At 37.4% G+C, this 14,845-nt stretch overlaps 1 protein-coding gene across 1 annotated transcript; it reads right to left on the bottom strand.

Annotated features, from left to right (window-relative positions):
• Window positions 1–90: 90 nt before the first annotated feature.
• Window positions 91–13,930, bottom strand: xrcc2 (X-ray repair complementing defective repair in Chinese hamster cells 2). The gene is made up of 3 exons (XM_056249839.1): window positions 13,870–13,930; window positions 13,447–13,528; window positions 91–1,169 (listed from the first exon to the last, which is right to left on the bottom strand). Exons 1-3 carry the CDS (start codon window positions 13,906–13,908, stop codon window positions 376–378), a joined length of 915 nt encoding a protein of 304 aa, XP_056105814.1. The 5' UTR covers window positions 13,909–13,930; the 3' UTR covers window positions 91–375.
• Between the last annotated feature and the right edge of the window lie 915 nt (window positions 13,931–14,845).

Raw genomic sequence — 14,845 nt, forward strand, 5'->3', positions numbered from 1 at the left:
CATACACTTACAATTAGTACATAGTGATGATTTACTTCGCAAACACTAGCAAATTTAAATTGAGGTCATCCATAAAATAAACTTCCTTAATGAATGGCAAAAATGTATGTTTTATTTTTTTCCAAATAAGGTACAGTAAGGTCTTCATTAGCCATTAATCTAACAACTAAACCATAAATCAAAGTAGTTTTCTGTATTAACGGTCCATACAAATCATGTCTTTGATAGTAGTTTAGAAAAGATTGCACTGATCATTAAACACACTGACAGAAAATAAGTGGACATTTTTAGGACAATTTTCTTTCGCTAAGTAGCCCTCATAATTGTGACAACCCAAAAGTGCAAGTGTCCTGTGCTGAGAGTTTCAGTACATGCTCACTTGTCACATATAAATTTAATACCATCTTCCATGACATGAAATGAGCATCTTTTGACACCTTTGGTCATTATGCTGGTGCATGCTGTGGAGAAAACCAGTTTGTGGTCATTTGACACAGGACTTTTAGTGAACAGCATCCTGTGAGTTACTATTCTCTGCCATGCTCTGCACAAGTAGGGCTTGTCAAAGTCTGTAGCGCTTTCAGCTGACCTCCACCTGTGAGATGATGATAATGATGAAGAGCAGGGCACATCTGACACCCCTGGGTCAGATCCATAGTTCCTCATGATGGCATGAGTGGTGGCGAAAACCACGATGCCGTAGTTTCTGCGGAGTCTGTCCAGCAACTCGGTACACTTTCTTAGGTTAGCCTCCTGACAAACAGTGCTCTCGCCGCCACTGAATCTGTCCACCCAGTAGAACGCAGAGATGCTGTCGATGACCAGCAGGCCGACGGAGGGCTGGCTGGAGAAAGTGTTTTCGAGGTAGTGCAGGGTTAAGAGGAGCTGAACTGAGCTGTTGCAGTGCACTACAGACAGCCTGCGCAGACATGAACGTACCCTCTCCTCTGGTTCATTTTCAGAGCTGTCACTCTCCTTTAAGTCTTCGGCCAAACGTCCCTCCAGAGCGCTCACTAAGCGCAGCATGTCAAAGTGGTAGTCCGTGTCAATGAAGACCACCCCGACCTCCAGACCTCCATTCTGCACTGGCATGATGCAGCGGATGATCAGGTGGTACAAGGTTTCTGTCTTACCTGCGCCCTCCATGCCATGAAACTCCACAACGTCACCTGTACGGATGCAGAAATGAACTGATATTTAAAGACCACATATTATGCTTTTTTAAATTTTAAATTTCTTTTAGTATAGCTGTTTGTGCATGTAAATGTTTTGCAAAGTTACAAAGCAGTCTTAAGATAATAAGATAGTTAATCTCTTCAACAGATAACACTTGGCTGAAAACACCTCGTTTGCAGTCCTGCTCTTATTTCCGTGACTACATCAACATGTTACATATTTGCATAATGAGAACAGTTGGGAAAGTGATTGTTGATGTTGAGGAGACACTGTTTTTTCACTACGAAGGCAAAACATTTATGAACTTCCAATACCGACACCATAGTTACCATAGATGTTTACAGCTGTTCATGAAGCCTCGGAAGCTAAAACCCCATTATGGGAAGGCCGTTAAATTTCCGATATACACTTTGCGGTTGACCAATCACAACAGACTGGGCCAGCTGATCAATTGATTAGTGGAATGGGAAAAAGCAAAGTTATTAGAAGTGAGTTGAACTATTTTTAATTTGAGCGTCACATTTTTTTAGAATCCCGTTTCATGGGTGAGAAGCTTCAAAAGACATAAGACACGGGTGCAACAGTCAAACACGTCCGCCAAACATAAAAACAATAGGAAAAATAGCGCAATGGAATGCAAAAACCTGTAAAGACCTACTGTATGTTTGATGTTTCATCTTGCATGATGGTGACAGGCTGAAAAATGCTGTTATTTTCTGTTTTTACAAAGCATTTGCTGTTAATTATAGCCTATTCCTGCATGGTGTAATTGGTTGCTTTTACTTTTTGGCTAAGAAATATTAAGCAATTTTTATTTTATATTATTTCTGAGTATATAAAATAAGTTTAAGATAAGTTTGTACAATATTTGTCTTCATATTTCAGGCATATTTTCTGCAAAGATATAACAAGTCATTTGTTTTACATTTACACCATTGATCACTTCAGGTGTGGTGCACTTGGAATGTAACTTTTATAAATTTTAACTAGATGGTTAATAAAGAGATTGTTACTTGAATCATATTGTAGTTGTTTTTAAGTTGACTAGCTAAACATTAAAAAAAAAATCTAAATTGGGAATTGGTCAAAATCGCGATTAATTTTTTTTGCCATATCGCCCAGCACTACTTGGCTCTCTCTTGAGGGATGAGTCGAGCATCAGCACTTTGTGGTGAAAAAAAAAGCTCCACAAGCCACAAGTCTAGCTATCTGTGCCACAATGCACATGACCAGTGCATCGGCCGTTCTATGGTTGCTATAGTTGCCATCGGAGGGGCATCGGTGATAAGGAGAAAGGGAGAATTTTTTTCTCAAAGCTTTGATCTCACAGTCTGACCTCTTCTGTCTTCCTGACAAGGCAGTCGAAGAGAAGTTTACAGAGCTGAGGTCTCAGTCAGCAGCTTTCAGGAGATATATTCCTCTCTGGGGGCCTGTGAGGGCTGAAGGTTATCTCCTTAGGGTTGATGCAGGATGAACAGAGTTATGTAGGGCAGTATAGATTCCCTCTACTTCATTTATCTCTCTCCCCAACTTCTGTTGGGTTTTGAATAGAGATGTATGCGCCCCTTTGGATGGGTGCTCTACTATAGCCTTGGTTCGACAATGTTAATATGTAGAGTAAGCTCACCTCCGTGCGTCCCTCCTTGTTATCTATTGCATTATATGTTCTAGTGCTAAAAGAAAGCCCCTGTTTACACCTGGTATTAAGATTCATTTTGGTTGATCGGATTACAAGTAGACGAGGGAGACACATACCCGTTTACACCTGGTGTTTTAATTTACACTACAACAGCAATCCAGTCGAATGTGTTTTCGACAACATCTAGAAATGGTTGAAAGTGGACAAGCTCAAAACGTTTTAGACCCTGTTTACACCTGTACTTAGCGTGGTCCACTTGTGATCCGATAGACCAAAACGCATCTTACTACCAGGTGTAAACAGGGCCAAAAAGATGAAGCTATAGCGGGTCTTAGGTAGAGTGCCTTGACACAATGAGCTGCTCGCCCCCAGTTAAATTGAGGTATTTAAGTAGGGCCTAAGCTCCCATGCGGCTTCCTTGTGGTTTAAAGCCTGGGTGATGAGAGTTACTGGGCAAACTGCATTATGTCCCGCTCTCTTTTGCCTCCCTTTGCCCCTTAAAGGGTCAGAATGTATGCTCCCCCTTGAATGAGTGGCAAATACGAAGGGAGGAGTTAGTCACTGAGGTTTTTAGCAGCTTGCATGCTCCTTGTGTTAGGCTGCTCAAGTACATCTTAAGGTAGAGCAGGGTGAATAGAACAATGATGGGCAATTCACAAGAGTCTGTCTGTTTTGTTTACTCCCTCCCCATTCGTTGTTGGGTCTTGAAGAAGAGATATATGCTCCCCTTTGATTGGGTGCTTCTATAGGGATAATCAGTGTTACAAACTGATGAGTGGAGGTGGATCGCAGATGGCATCCCTCATCATTGTAGCATTATATAGTTTAGCCATTAACTAAAGTTAATCCTGGATAAGTGCTTCTACTCAAGTTATGGTATGAGCTAATCTCCCCTAATCACTCTAGGGTTGTTAAAATTGAGTAAAAGCTCCCCTGCAGTAGGTACTCCCTAAGAGTCTTGTCAAATACTGGTGTGATATGCCTGACATAGCTGAAGCTCTGCTCTTGGGGCTGTTTAAGGCAGAGGCCTGTCCTGTAAAGGAGGGGGGAAGGTGGAACAGGCGTGACTTCCCTTGCTGTAAGCACAGAAGCTTGGGGATCTTGCCTAGAATTAGGGACAATTGGCCTAGGGAGTAGCACCACTACATGAATCACATGGTATGCACCCATGGGATTGACACGCTTCTGACTCCAGCTTCTGACTCCGGCTGGGTAATCCGTAGATTTGTGCATATTCACAGCCAAGTTTGTTTGTTTGTTTGTTTATATTATTTATTAAGCACTTTTACACAACTGACCATTTAACAAAGTGCTGTACAATATCTAAAACACATAAAGACAACCATAAGAACACAACACTAAAACCACAGTTAACAGCGAAAATAAACCCCTAAGTTTTAATAACCTACACAAACAACTACTATACCCCATTAAATGCTAATGCAAGGAGGTATTCCTTAAGCTTGTGTTTAAAAACACTTAATCTGGATGCCGATCTAAGAGAAAAGGGTAGATCCTTCCAGAATTTTGGAGCTATCTCTACAAAAGCTAAATCTCCACTTCTGCGTTTCGTTCTAGGAGTCGTTAAAACCAGCTGGGCAGCTGACCTTAAAGACCGTTTTGGCTCATGTTTCTCAATCAACTTTACCAAATACAATGGAGCCATGCCATGCCATGATTTGTAAACAAAAACCAAAATTTTAAACTTTATTCTATAATCGATCGGTAGCCATTGTAGAAAACTCAAAACTGGAGTAATATGGTCTCTCTTACGAGTACCTGACAAAAGCCTAGCAGCAGCATTTTGGACCAGTTGTAAGCGGTTGATCAATGATTTATTTATGCCGACATATAGTGAGTTGCAGTAATCTAGCCTTGTAAATATAAAAGCATGAATGAGTTTTTCGAGATCACGCGAGGACAAAAATGGTTTCACCTTCGTTATTAATCTCAAGTGATAAAAACAAGACTTAACCACAGAATAAATCTGCTTCTCAAACTTGAGATCACTGTCAAGGAGAACTCCTAAATTTCGCACTAATGGCTTACAGAAGGGGGCTAAACCACCCAGATCAACACAATTATTTGGAACTCCAACCCAAACAACTTCAGTTTTCTCTTCATTTAATTTAAAAAAAATTAAAGATAACCAAGATTTAATGTCCTGTATACAGTCACACAACAACTCTATTAGCTTCTTACTGTTCTTTTTCAGAGGAAGATAGACTTGCATATCTTCTGGATAAAGGTGAAAGGGGATTCCATGCTTTCTAAAAATTGACCCAAGGGGTAAGAGGTACAAAGAAAACAAAATTGGGCCAAGAATGGACCCCTGTGGAGTCCCACTGCCCAAAGAGGCAGGTTGTGAATAATCTTGCCCAATATTTACAGAAAAAGTTCTGTTTAAAAGAAAAGACTTGAACCATGCTAGCGCTATACCGTGAATTCCCACAACATTTTCAAGGCGTGAGAGTAAAATCTCATGGTCAATGGTGTCAAATGCAGCGCTAAGGTCCAGTAAAACAAGAACTGCTGAAGACCCTGAATCCACTGCAATCAGTAAATCATTTAAAACCCTAATCAAAGCAGACTCAGTACTATGGTAAGCCCTAAAACCTGACTGAAAATCTTCAAAGATATCGTTTTGAAACAAAAAGGTGTTAATTTGATTCAAAACCACCTTCTCCAAAACCTTAGATAAAAAAGGTAACTTCGAAATTGGCCGGTAGTTTGATACGACAACAGGGTCCAAATATTTTTTTTTTTTTTTTTTCAAAGAGGCTGGTGTAGAAGGCATTCCCTCAGCTTGGCGTAGTGGTTCCCCATAGCTTAAAAAATGCAGCATCAAAGTTCCACTTCAAAAGGTAATGTCTCAGGTTACGTCTGTAACCCTGATTCCCTGAGAAGGGGAACAAGACGCTGCGTCTCAATGTCATACTTCTGGTTTGCCTGCGTCTCTACTACAGACAAAAGAGTTAATGACGTGTAATTTAGGCGCTTTTATACTCATGGGTGCTCCGCTTGTTACGTCATGGACTGCCGTCTGCGAATGATTATTAGCATTTGTTTACACATGCATCAGACACCTGTCATGCTGATGGCGTTCCCCAAAGCGTCAATACCAAGTAGGGCTATCAAATTAAAATTTGAATTTCAAAAAGCTTTTGGGTTAAATAGTATGTTAACATAAGAACAACTGCTCATCGGTTCACAAGGGGTGGAGCAAGAGGGGACTGTATTATTCCACTCAGAAAGTGTACATTTATTCAGTCTGTATTTTTTGTTAAAGCTGGACGGGAATGGAACTCCATCCCATCAACAATTAGAGGACTGAACACATACGGTTCTTTTAAGCTTCATCTTTAAAATGGTTAATTAACACTCAGCACTGTCAACATTAGAATTTTGTTTGATTTTAGCCTTCCTGTAATAATGGCTCATGGTTATTTTTTTATTTCTCCCGTCGCTATCTCTCTGACCTCTTAAATAGCACAAAATTAGTTTCAATAAAATTTTCTATTAAAGGTAGGGTATGGGATTTGCAAAACGGCCGGCAGATTTTGAAAATACACAACTCAAAAGGTCCTAGCTTCTTTCCTCCAGCGCTGGCCCTGACTCCACCCATCCGAAGAACATGCACGCGCAATCATGCATCTGCAAAACTCAGATGCGTGAGATTGCACTTACTCTCTCTCTCTCTGTACCGGGGTGACTTGCACTGTGACGAGCTTTGAGTATGTGCACAAAGGGAACACGCGTGCGAGGGGGATGGAGGGAGGGGGGTATGGTACGACAGTTTGATTGACACATTTTCTGTCCAATGATTCTAGGTGGTCTTGGAAATGATTGGCTGGAGTTATTCGAGTCCTGCCCGTTCTGGGAATTTTCAAAGATGGAAACTTTCCATGGGAATTAATGGGAATTTAAGGGAATTAACAGGAATTTATGGGAATAAAGTGGGAATTTTCAAAGTTGAGGGTTGGCTCTTCATAGGGAACTTAAATATAATTGAGGAAAGTATATTTTAGCATAATCTTGACTAAAACAAACAGATGCCATTCCTCAATCACATGCACATAGAACACTGCTTACTGCATGGCTATTGAGACCACACCCCCTACTGGCACTGTGCATGCCTCCATCACATGTACAGAAGCCCAAAGCATACGATAATATCTGTATACGATGATATACAGATATCATCGTCCATCGTGATGGCTGACAGACATCACGATGTTTAAGTTATTTAAGTTATTACAGCGCGTGAATTTATCAGTTTCTCCCGAAATACATGAAAGTAAGTGGCCGGTGAACTGAAAATGATCGATTATGTTACAATGAATTCCCAGTTAGCTCTCCTAAATTCCCATTATTCCCATGGAAAGTTTCTAATATGGAATATTTCCCAAATTCCCCAGCTTAAATTCCCATGGAAATTTTCCGCCCCTTTGCAACCCTAGTTAGGAATAGGATTTCAAGTGATTTTGAAAAAATGGTCAAAAAAGAAAATCACATACCCCACCTTTAATATAATGTATTTAATATGATTTATTGTGCGTGGAAACAATCATGTGCTTGTATCTTTTAATTAGTATTTGATAATGTAGTTAATGTGCATGTGTGTGTATGTGTGTGTGTGTTTTGTTATTGTATTAATATAAGATGCATTGTTCTTTTAGGGTGCCTTTTTAAAATTCAGTCAAGGATCTACAGATGGCACATAGCCATTTGGCTAATTCGGGCACATTTACAGTCATGTTCATTAATGTGTACTCTCCCTGTAAACAAATAAAAATAAAAAAATAAAAAAAAGAATCAAATTTAAAATAAAAATCCACATTTGAATGCAAAAATGGCGCATTCGGATTTTAGGCGTGATCAGGCAGCCTTATTGGTGGCACATGAGATGTGATGATGATTGATGATAGTTGCGTTTTAATATTTTGTTAGCCTTTCCAGTTGAACCCACGAGATGTGGCGCTACAGCGTTGTTCATTCAGAACATTGCAGAAATAGAGAAGCTTAGAGTAAAAAAAACGTCAAAACCGTAACCAAACAGAATGTATTTTCTTTGCTGATGTAAACTTGCGCTAGACGGACATCTTGGACTGTACCACTCGTGACTCGTATAAGAGAGCCCGTTTAGAAAGCCATCTAAAGTTAAAAGTTCAACTTTTAAAAAACGTGACTTTGTGGAATGTTTTAAAAAACATGACTGTTTTTCCCATTCCACTGCATCTCATGTTTTTAAACGCACAAATACTATGTGATCAGCGCTTCGACTATTTGTATTAAACTATGCATAAATACATGATGTTGTTTTTTTCATAATTGTTTATCGAATTTACCAAATTATATTGATGCACTTTTTTTACAGACAGTTATGCCATTGCTTTGAATAAACAATTTAATGCGGTGCACTAATATTTTGCTCATTGCGCCCTCTGGTGGCATCAGGAGACAAGCCAAAAGCTATTTTCCCCCTAATTGAAATTATGCCTTTTAAATTAAAATATAATTTGAATATTAGTAATATTTCATTCAAATTTAGTTTCAGACATTTTGACAGCCATAATACCAAGACGCAGCATCTTGTTCCCCTTCTCAGGGGACCAGGGATATTCGTAACCTACTAAGCTGTTTTTGGTTAAACGTCTGAAATAAGGTCTCTGGGTAACACAAGCTTCAGATATTTTCACATTTTTTCTACAACATAAAATACACGAGTAATAACCCCTTGTGATTTTTTTTACAGGTTTTTAATTGTCTTGAAAAAGACCGTTGCTAACAAGTGGCTAAATGGGACTACAGAGTTTGTCGGGAACATTAAACGTCATCACGGCAAACAGGTAAACTCAACTACTCAAGTCCACTTTTACAGACTTGTGTTAATAATCGAGCGGTCACAATCAATTCTATCTCAAACTTTCAAGGAAAACGTTTTAAAATAAAGACTGAAAGATTTTTAAGAAGCTTAAAGGCAGGGTAGGCAGTTTGTTTCTAAAACACTTTTTCCCAAATTTGTTTAAACTGTCTTTATATACCAATATCTAAAATGTAAGTACTCTGCAAAGGAGAGAATAAAAATCAAGTGTCTGTAGTCCTCTCAGGGCTGCAATAAACACAGCTACTCTTTCCATGAGAATGCAATGATTGGCTGGGCGACTGTCACTCTCCCTCGCTACCATGGCTACCACCCCTGCTGCTACAGGAGCTGCCCATATGCGCACAGCCGGTTGACTCGCTCATTTCGAAAGAGGAGAGGCACGTACCGGCCAGAAGCTACGAAGTCTCACAATTATGGCAGAGAAAGAGCAGTCAAAATTCCCAGTACCACCTGTACCTGCATATACAGTCAGCGCAGGCAAACAAGGCAAAAAAAGGTGATGTCACTCCATGCACTGCGCTCCTCTCGCTCGGCGCTGGTAAACGCGTCCTCCAGCTGAGCGGTCGGCATCACGCGTTCATGTGTTTTGGGGGCGTGGCTTTGGAAGGAGCCCAGAAGGGAGGGGGTGGGAGTTTCCCCGTTGGATACTTTCAAAATCCAGCAGTTTTCTGCTAGTTTCTCAAACTTACCTACCCTAGTGGTGAGTTTAAAACATGCAACCAAGGGCTTAGTTCGTTAATAGCCTATGTTTAGCTTTTTTAACCCTCTCATTATCTTCAGGGTCTTTTTAACTCACAAATGACATTTACTCAAATTTAAAAAATATATATATATATCTTTGTCCAAATGGTATGAAACTTTCTACGGCTCTAAACACTTTCTAGATCTACAAAAAAAAAACAAAGGAATGATATCTGTTTTTATGTTAGCGTGAAAAAAATAGTGACACTTGTTGTCTTCGGGGTCCCTGGAGACCCCGCATAGTAAATATACAAAATTCATCATCAAAATCAGAAACAACGCAGAACACATAGACAGAAATAAAGTGGCACACTTCCAACAATGCAAAAAACATCCACAATGCGCGCACACACACACAGACACAATCTCACACAGGAATACATTTGTAAGGCTATACTATGCAAACTGCCTGCAGTGCACTGACGCATAAACACCTGCAGTGCACTGTAAATGAGACTGTATGAGATGAAACCACCCATTATTGTTCCTAGTTGTTCGATTTTTTTTCCCCATTTCACTGTTTTTTTAACTAATTTTTTTACTGCTCTATTTGATCATTTGTTATTGCTTTTCAGTTCATTGCATTTTTATGTTCATGTCATGTATTTTTACTCTATGTAATATAACTGTTAATTTATGTTCTGTTACAGTTAGTAACTGACATGTTGATTAAAATTGTAGAATTATATTAAAAACAGATGATTGAAATAAATGATCAAATCTAAAGACTCCAACAATTCTCTTTGTAACATCTTGTTCAGGTTTGATTCTGATCATAATGTAACATTATTGAAAAACTTTTGACAAAAAATTCTAAACTTTGACAAAGTTTTTTTGTTTTGTTATAATTGTGATTTTATAATATTTAGATATGAATCCAACTGGAAAAACTTGTGAAAAGATAGATTTTGATTTGTCAAATAGCAAATAGCATATAGTGGAGCTCTATTGAGAGTGAGGAGTCACGTGCCGATTTGGGCGGGGTCTGAGCCGGTCGGCCATGATGGTAGGAGACGCTATCGGTTGCCAGGGGCAACGCCTTCAGAACTTCACTGAGGCGCGACTAAACATTCATCCAGAAATAGCGAAAGAGAGACAGCGCAGCTTAGTATTTGTTTACATTTTACCGATACGCCGCAGTTTCTTTGGAAGATATGGAGAAGGAAGAGAAATGAAAGGGGTTCTATCGGGAGAGAGTAAATAACAATGCTAGCCATCTTAGAGAAACTGCTTGTCAATAAACTGACAGCAGCAAAAGCGAGCAAAGCCTACTTTCAAAAGCAACACATTTCAGCACAGTTCGCCTTTTATTTAACACAAACGAAAGAAATTAATACTCTGTTATTCAACTAGAGTTGTTTCATTTGTTATAGATATATCTGTACCGTGAAATGTTTTAAAAATACACTTTTTTTAATGACGTACGATTCGCATTGACAGTGGAATGTCCGATCTGTTCGCTTAACGTTGCACGGCAGGTGCAAATGCACATATCTGATTCATATCAGATTTATTTCCACATATGAATGAGGCCTGAATGAAACATCAAGTATGACTGAACTCTCGCAGTTTAACGTTACAGGTTTGGGGGTTTCTAAGTCTTGCACCCGCAGCCGCAACAGACTTGTTCAGCTTCTAATCCTCTTGCATTGTGTAGGCAGTAACGTTAGTCACTGATACCATAAACAAACCAGGTAATTAACTTTGTCAGCGTATGTAAAAGGTGGTAGTGCTTTGGTCTTTCGTCCATTCTGTAGCAGGTCGTACGGGTCCATGTTGATGTCAAGTAGTTTCTCTAAATAACGCTGCTTTGTGTTGTTATTTAGTCTCTCCCGATAGAGCCCCTTTCCTTTTGCTTCCCCCTTCTTCATTTATTCCCAAGAAACTGTGCCTTATCGCAAAAATGCAAACAAATATCAAGCTGCTCTCTCTCTCTGTCGCTATTTCTCTCGGTCTCACGGTCGAAGTAACCATGACAACGGATAGCGTATCCTTCCAAGATGGCGAATCCTTCCCACAATGCAACACGGAGTGATACGCGTGACGTCACCTTCTCATTCTCAATAGCCATCTAGTGGTTAAAGTGATTTTTTATTTTTTTGCATTTTCCAAAAAATGGCCAAAAATCTTACATTAAACCATGTAAAATTAACCATGTTATTTAAATGAATGAAAGTTAAAAATCTGGGTCTTTTATAAAGTTAAGTTTACATAAAATGCAGTTTTTTTTTAGTAAAAAGCCTATTTAAATAAATATTTATTTATTTATTTATAGAAATTTAAAAGATATCATAAATCCTCCAAAAACTGCACAAATGTTGAGTAAAAACATTAATAAACAGAGTAAAATTACATTTGTAAAAAAAAAAAAAAAAAAAAACTTTTACTATGTTACAAAATTAAATGTTATTGTCTGGGGTCCCTGGAGACCCCAAAGATAACTAGTGTAGACACAAATGAAGATAATCAGAGGGTTAAATTCACTGAAAAGCTGAAAAAGCTATGTTCGTCTGTGAAGATTATCACGATGAACAAAATGTGTAAAAATCATAAACTTTTGTTGTTCACAAAGCTTATTTTCTGCAATAATTTTGTTTTTGTTTTAATTGAGGGAACCAGGGTGATGCTAACTTCTAGGTTGCCCCACAAAAATACGTCATCACTGCAGCATTGAATTAAATTGCTGAATTTGAATCGAGATAGCAAACAGGATGATAAGTTTGAATTTGAAGGTGAAATGTGTTATGTCATCACTAGTGGCACCAAATGGTACTGTAAAAATTATTGTTTACAAAAAGGTTTCTGGAACACTCCCCCATACATCATTGGTTGGCCAAACAGGTGTGTACAGTTTTTTATTCTTATCTCTTTTTTGTAATAAATGATAATTTAATGATAAAAAAAAAAAAACATTCTCCCTCTTTAGCTTATAAATGGTTTATTAGTTGCCTCTAAGCTAAGAAAATATTAAAATTATTGATTCAAGTACAATTAAAATTGAATTAATACATTTTTCAGTATGTATTACCCAGAAATATGTTCCCGCAGACAACATATGAGGTATTCCAGAAACATTAGATGATATCAGTAATCAATGTTTCAACTGACACCTATAGAATTTTTTGTATTTATACCTCATATTATTATTTCATTTGCTGTCATTTTATAGAGATGTTCACTTCCCAGAATGCTCTAACTGACTTCTACTGATGTCAATATTTATTTATTTTAAGTTAAGTAAAAACAATATTGTGGACATTTTGATGGCTGTGAACAAATACATCTAATCTCTAGGAGTGTTGAAATATTAAAACAATTCAATTAATCGCACCTAACATTCAAATTGTAAACATAAATATATTTTGCACTGAATCTACAAATTAATGTGGAACCAACATAAAAACAGTATTCTAAATGGTCTATGATGCGTATGAATGGCTTACTTACAGTTGCCTCTGCATAATAAGAAACTTTTGAGAAAATATGGAATGAAATCTAAGACTGGTCTGTTTTTGTTTTGTTTTAACATTTTTCATTATACACTCACCAGTCCAGCCATTTTATTATGTACACCTGTTCAACTACCCTTAAATGTTATCATACACACAACATATGAGGTATTTCCAGAAACATTACATCATATCAAAGTCGTAACTACCACTTAAAAAAAAATTTATTTATACCTCTTATTTATAATTAATTTAGCTTTCATTTTATGGATCATGGTGGAAAAAACACTTCACTTCACGGAAAGATCTAACCGATCTGAAGTTTTGATTTCAATATTTTTTTTTTTTATGTAAAACAATGCTGTGGACATTTGATGACTGAGAACAAAAATGTATAATATTATCATATTAGTCAAAAGTACTGATGTAATTAATGTATGTTTGTTTCATTTAACTAGTGTTGTACTAATGAAATTCCAATAACTTGTGTGTTATGGATAACTCAATTCAAATTCGCATTCAATACATGAAGGGTCAGTTTGATTTCACTGCACCTTGACGTGGACCGCAGTCGACAGGGAATATATTGGGTTCAATGTCCCTCAATGACGGTCGCCCCTCAAGTCTGCTTACCAACTAGAAAAAAACACAAACATTGGTGTTTACAGCAAGAAGAAAGGTATAGTTAGTGGCTTTCCAGTTATTGTCTATTGTACGACCCCATTCATACAGAGTGCATGAACATGTCTGAATCAGGTCTGAACCTCAATTTGTAAGTAACGTAACGTTACTTCCACTCCAACACAAAGATTTAGTTGAAAACTGTCATGATGATCATTTGAATGAACCTATTAACTACAGGAATAGTTCATGTTTCTATACCTTTAACCGGTTTTAAACTTAAACCTGCGTTAAAATGTATTATTTAATTGTAAGTTTACTTAAAGCATTAATGTGAACTGATTTGTCAGATGTACCTGTGCGCCATTCTCAGCCATTCTGACTCGCTCTGTCATTTCGTTGCTTTTCGCGCAATTATTTCAAGGATTCTATTTCCTGATACATAAGCGTTCGACTACATTTCAAAACAAGAGTCCTACAATTTCCGACAAACTAATATTGAAACCACACAATAACATCTATTTGTATTTAACTTTCTTTTTTATTTCATATTTTGCCGTATTTTATAGAATATGATATCATTTATTAAGAGATTGTGCAGAATCCTTGGATGTGCACAGTTTGAACTGGCAGCTTTCAGTTTTCTTCTGGACTTTCATTATATATTATCTATTATTTAATATTATTTAATAGGCTATGTTATAATTCTTTTATTTACTTCTCAAAAAATGAGAGTAGGCTATAGTAGGAACATATGTTATTACTTAAATCACATTACTTGCTTTAGACGTCAGATTAAGAGGTCTCAGAGGGTTGTTGTTTTGAAGAAGAAGAAAAAATCTTCCATTATATAGCAGACTTTTAGAGCTGTATAGTATTTACACAATAATACTTTGCATGAAACTTTGAATTATGTACAAATAATACACCATATTAAAATAAATGTAATACAGCATCACTTAGTGGAACAATGTGTAGGTGGAACAATAGTAGGCTATAAATGATAAATAATTATATCCTAATGTAAAATTAGGACCGACTGCCATCTAGAGTTTACCCTTCAGATCTTTATTCTAGATGTCACCAGTCAGTTTTATTCAGTTTCAACGTGCTTTAATGTCATATGATTTTTAACATACAATAGGCAACACACATTTAAGCAGTGTTATGAAAAAAATATTATTAATGTCAATAATAATAATAATAATAATAATATGCACAATAAAATTGAAAGGCTCCCTATCCCATAATTACGCAGTACGTGTTCATTCATAATATTGATCATATATAAACAATCAGACCGTTTATAGGAGATATTTCCGAATTGATTCA

The sequence above is a fragment of the Rhinichthys klamathensis genome, unplaced genomic scaffold (assembly GCF_029890125.1).
Source record: "Rhinichthys klamathensis goyatoka isolate OS25496 unplaced genomic scaffold, OSU_Roscu_1.1 h1tg000064l_1, whole genome shotgun sequence".
Classification (NCBI taxonomy): domain Eukaryota; kingdom Metazoa; phylum Chordata; class Actinopteri; order Cypriniformes; family Leuciscidae; genus Rhinichthys; species Rhinichthys klamathensis.

Bases quoted from the DNA above. Each gene is read 5' to 3' on its own strand.
- xrcc2 (XM_056249839.1), bottom strand. From the start codon at position 13,908: ATGACAGAGCGAGTCAGAATGGCTGAGAATGGCGCACAG. The intron at 13,529-13,869 runs GTACATCTGACA...GTTTTTTTCTAG, and splicing joins TGGCTGAGAATGGCGCACAG to TTGGTAAGCAGACTTGAGGG. The intron at 1,170-13,446 runs GTGCAGTGAAAT...GCATCCGTACAG, and splicing joins CGACTGCGGTCCACGTCAAG to GTGACGTTGTGGAGTTTCAT.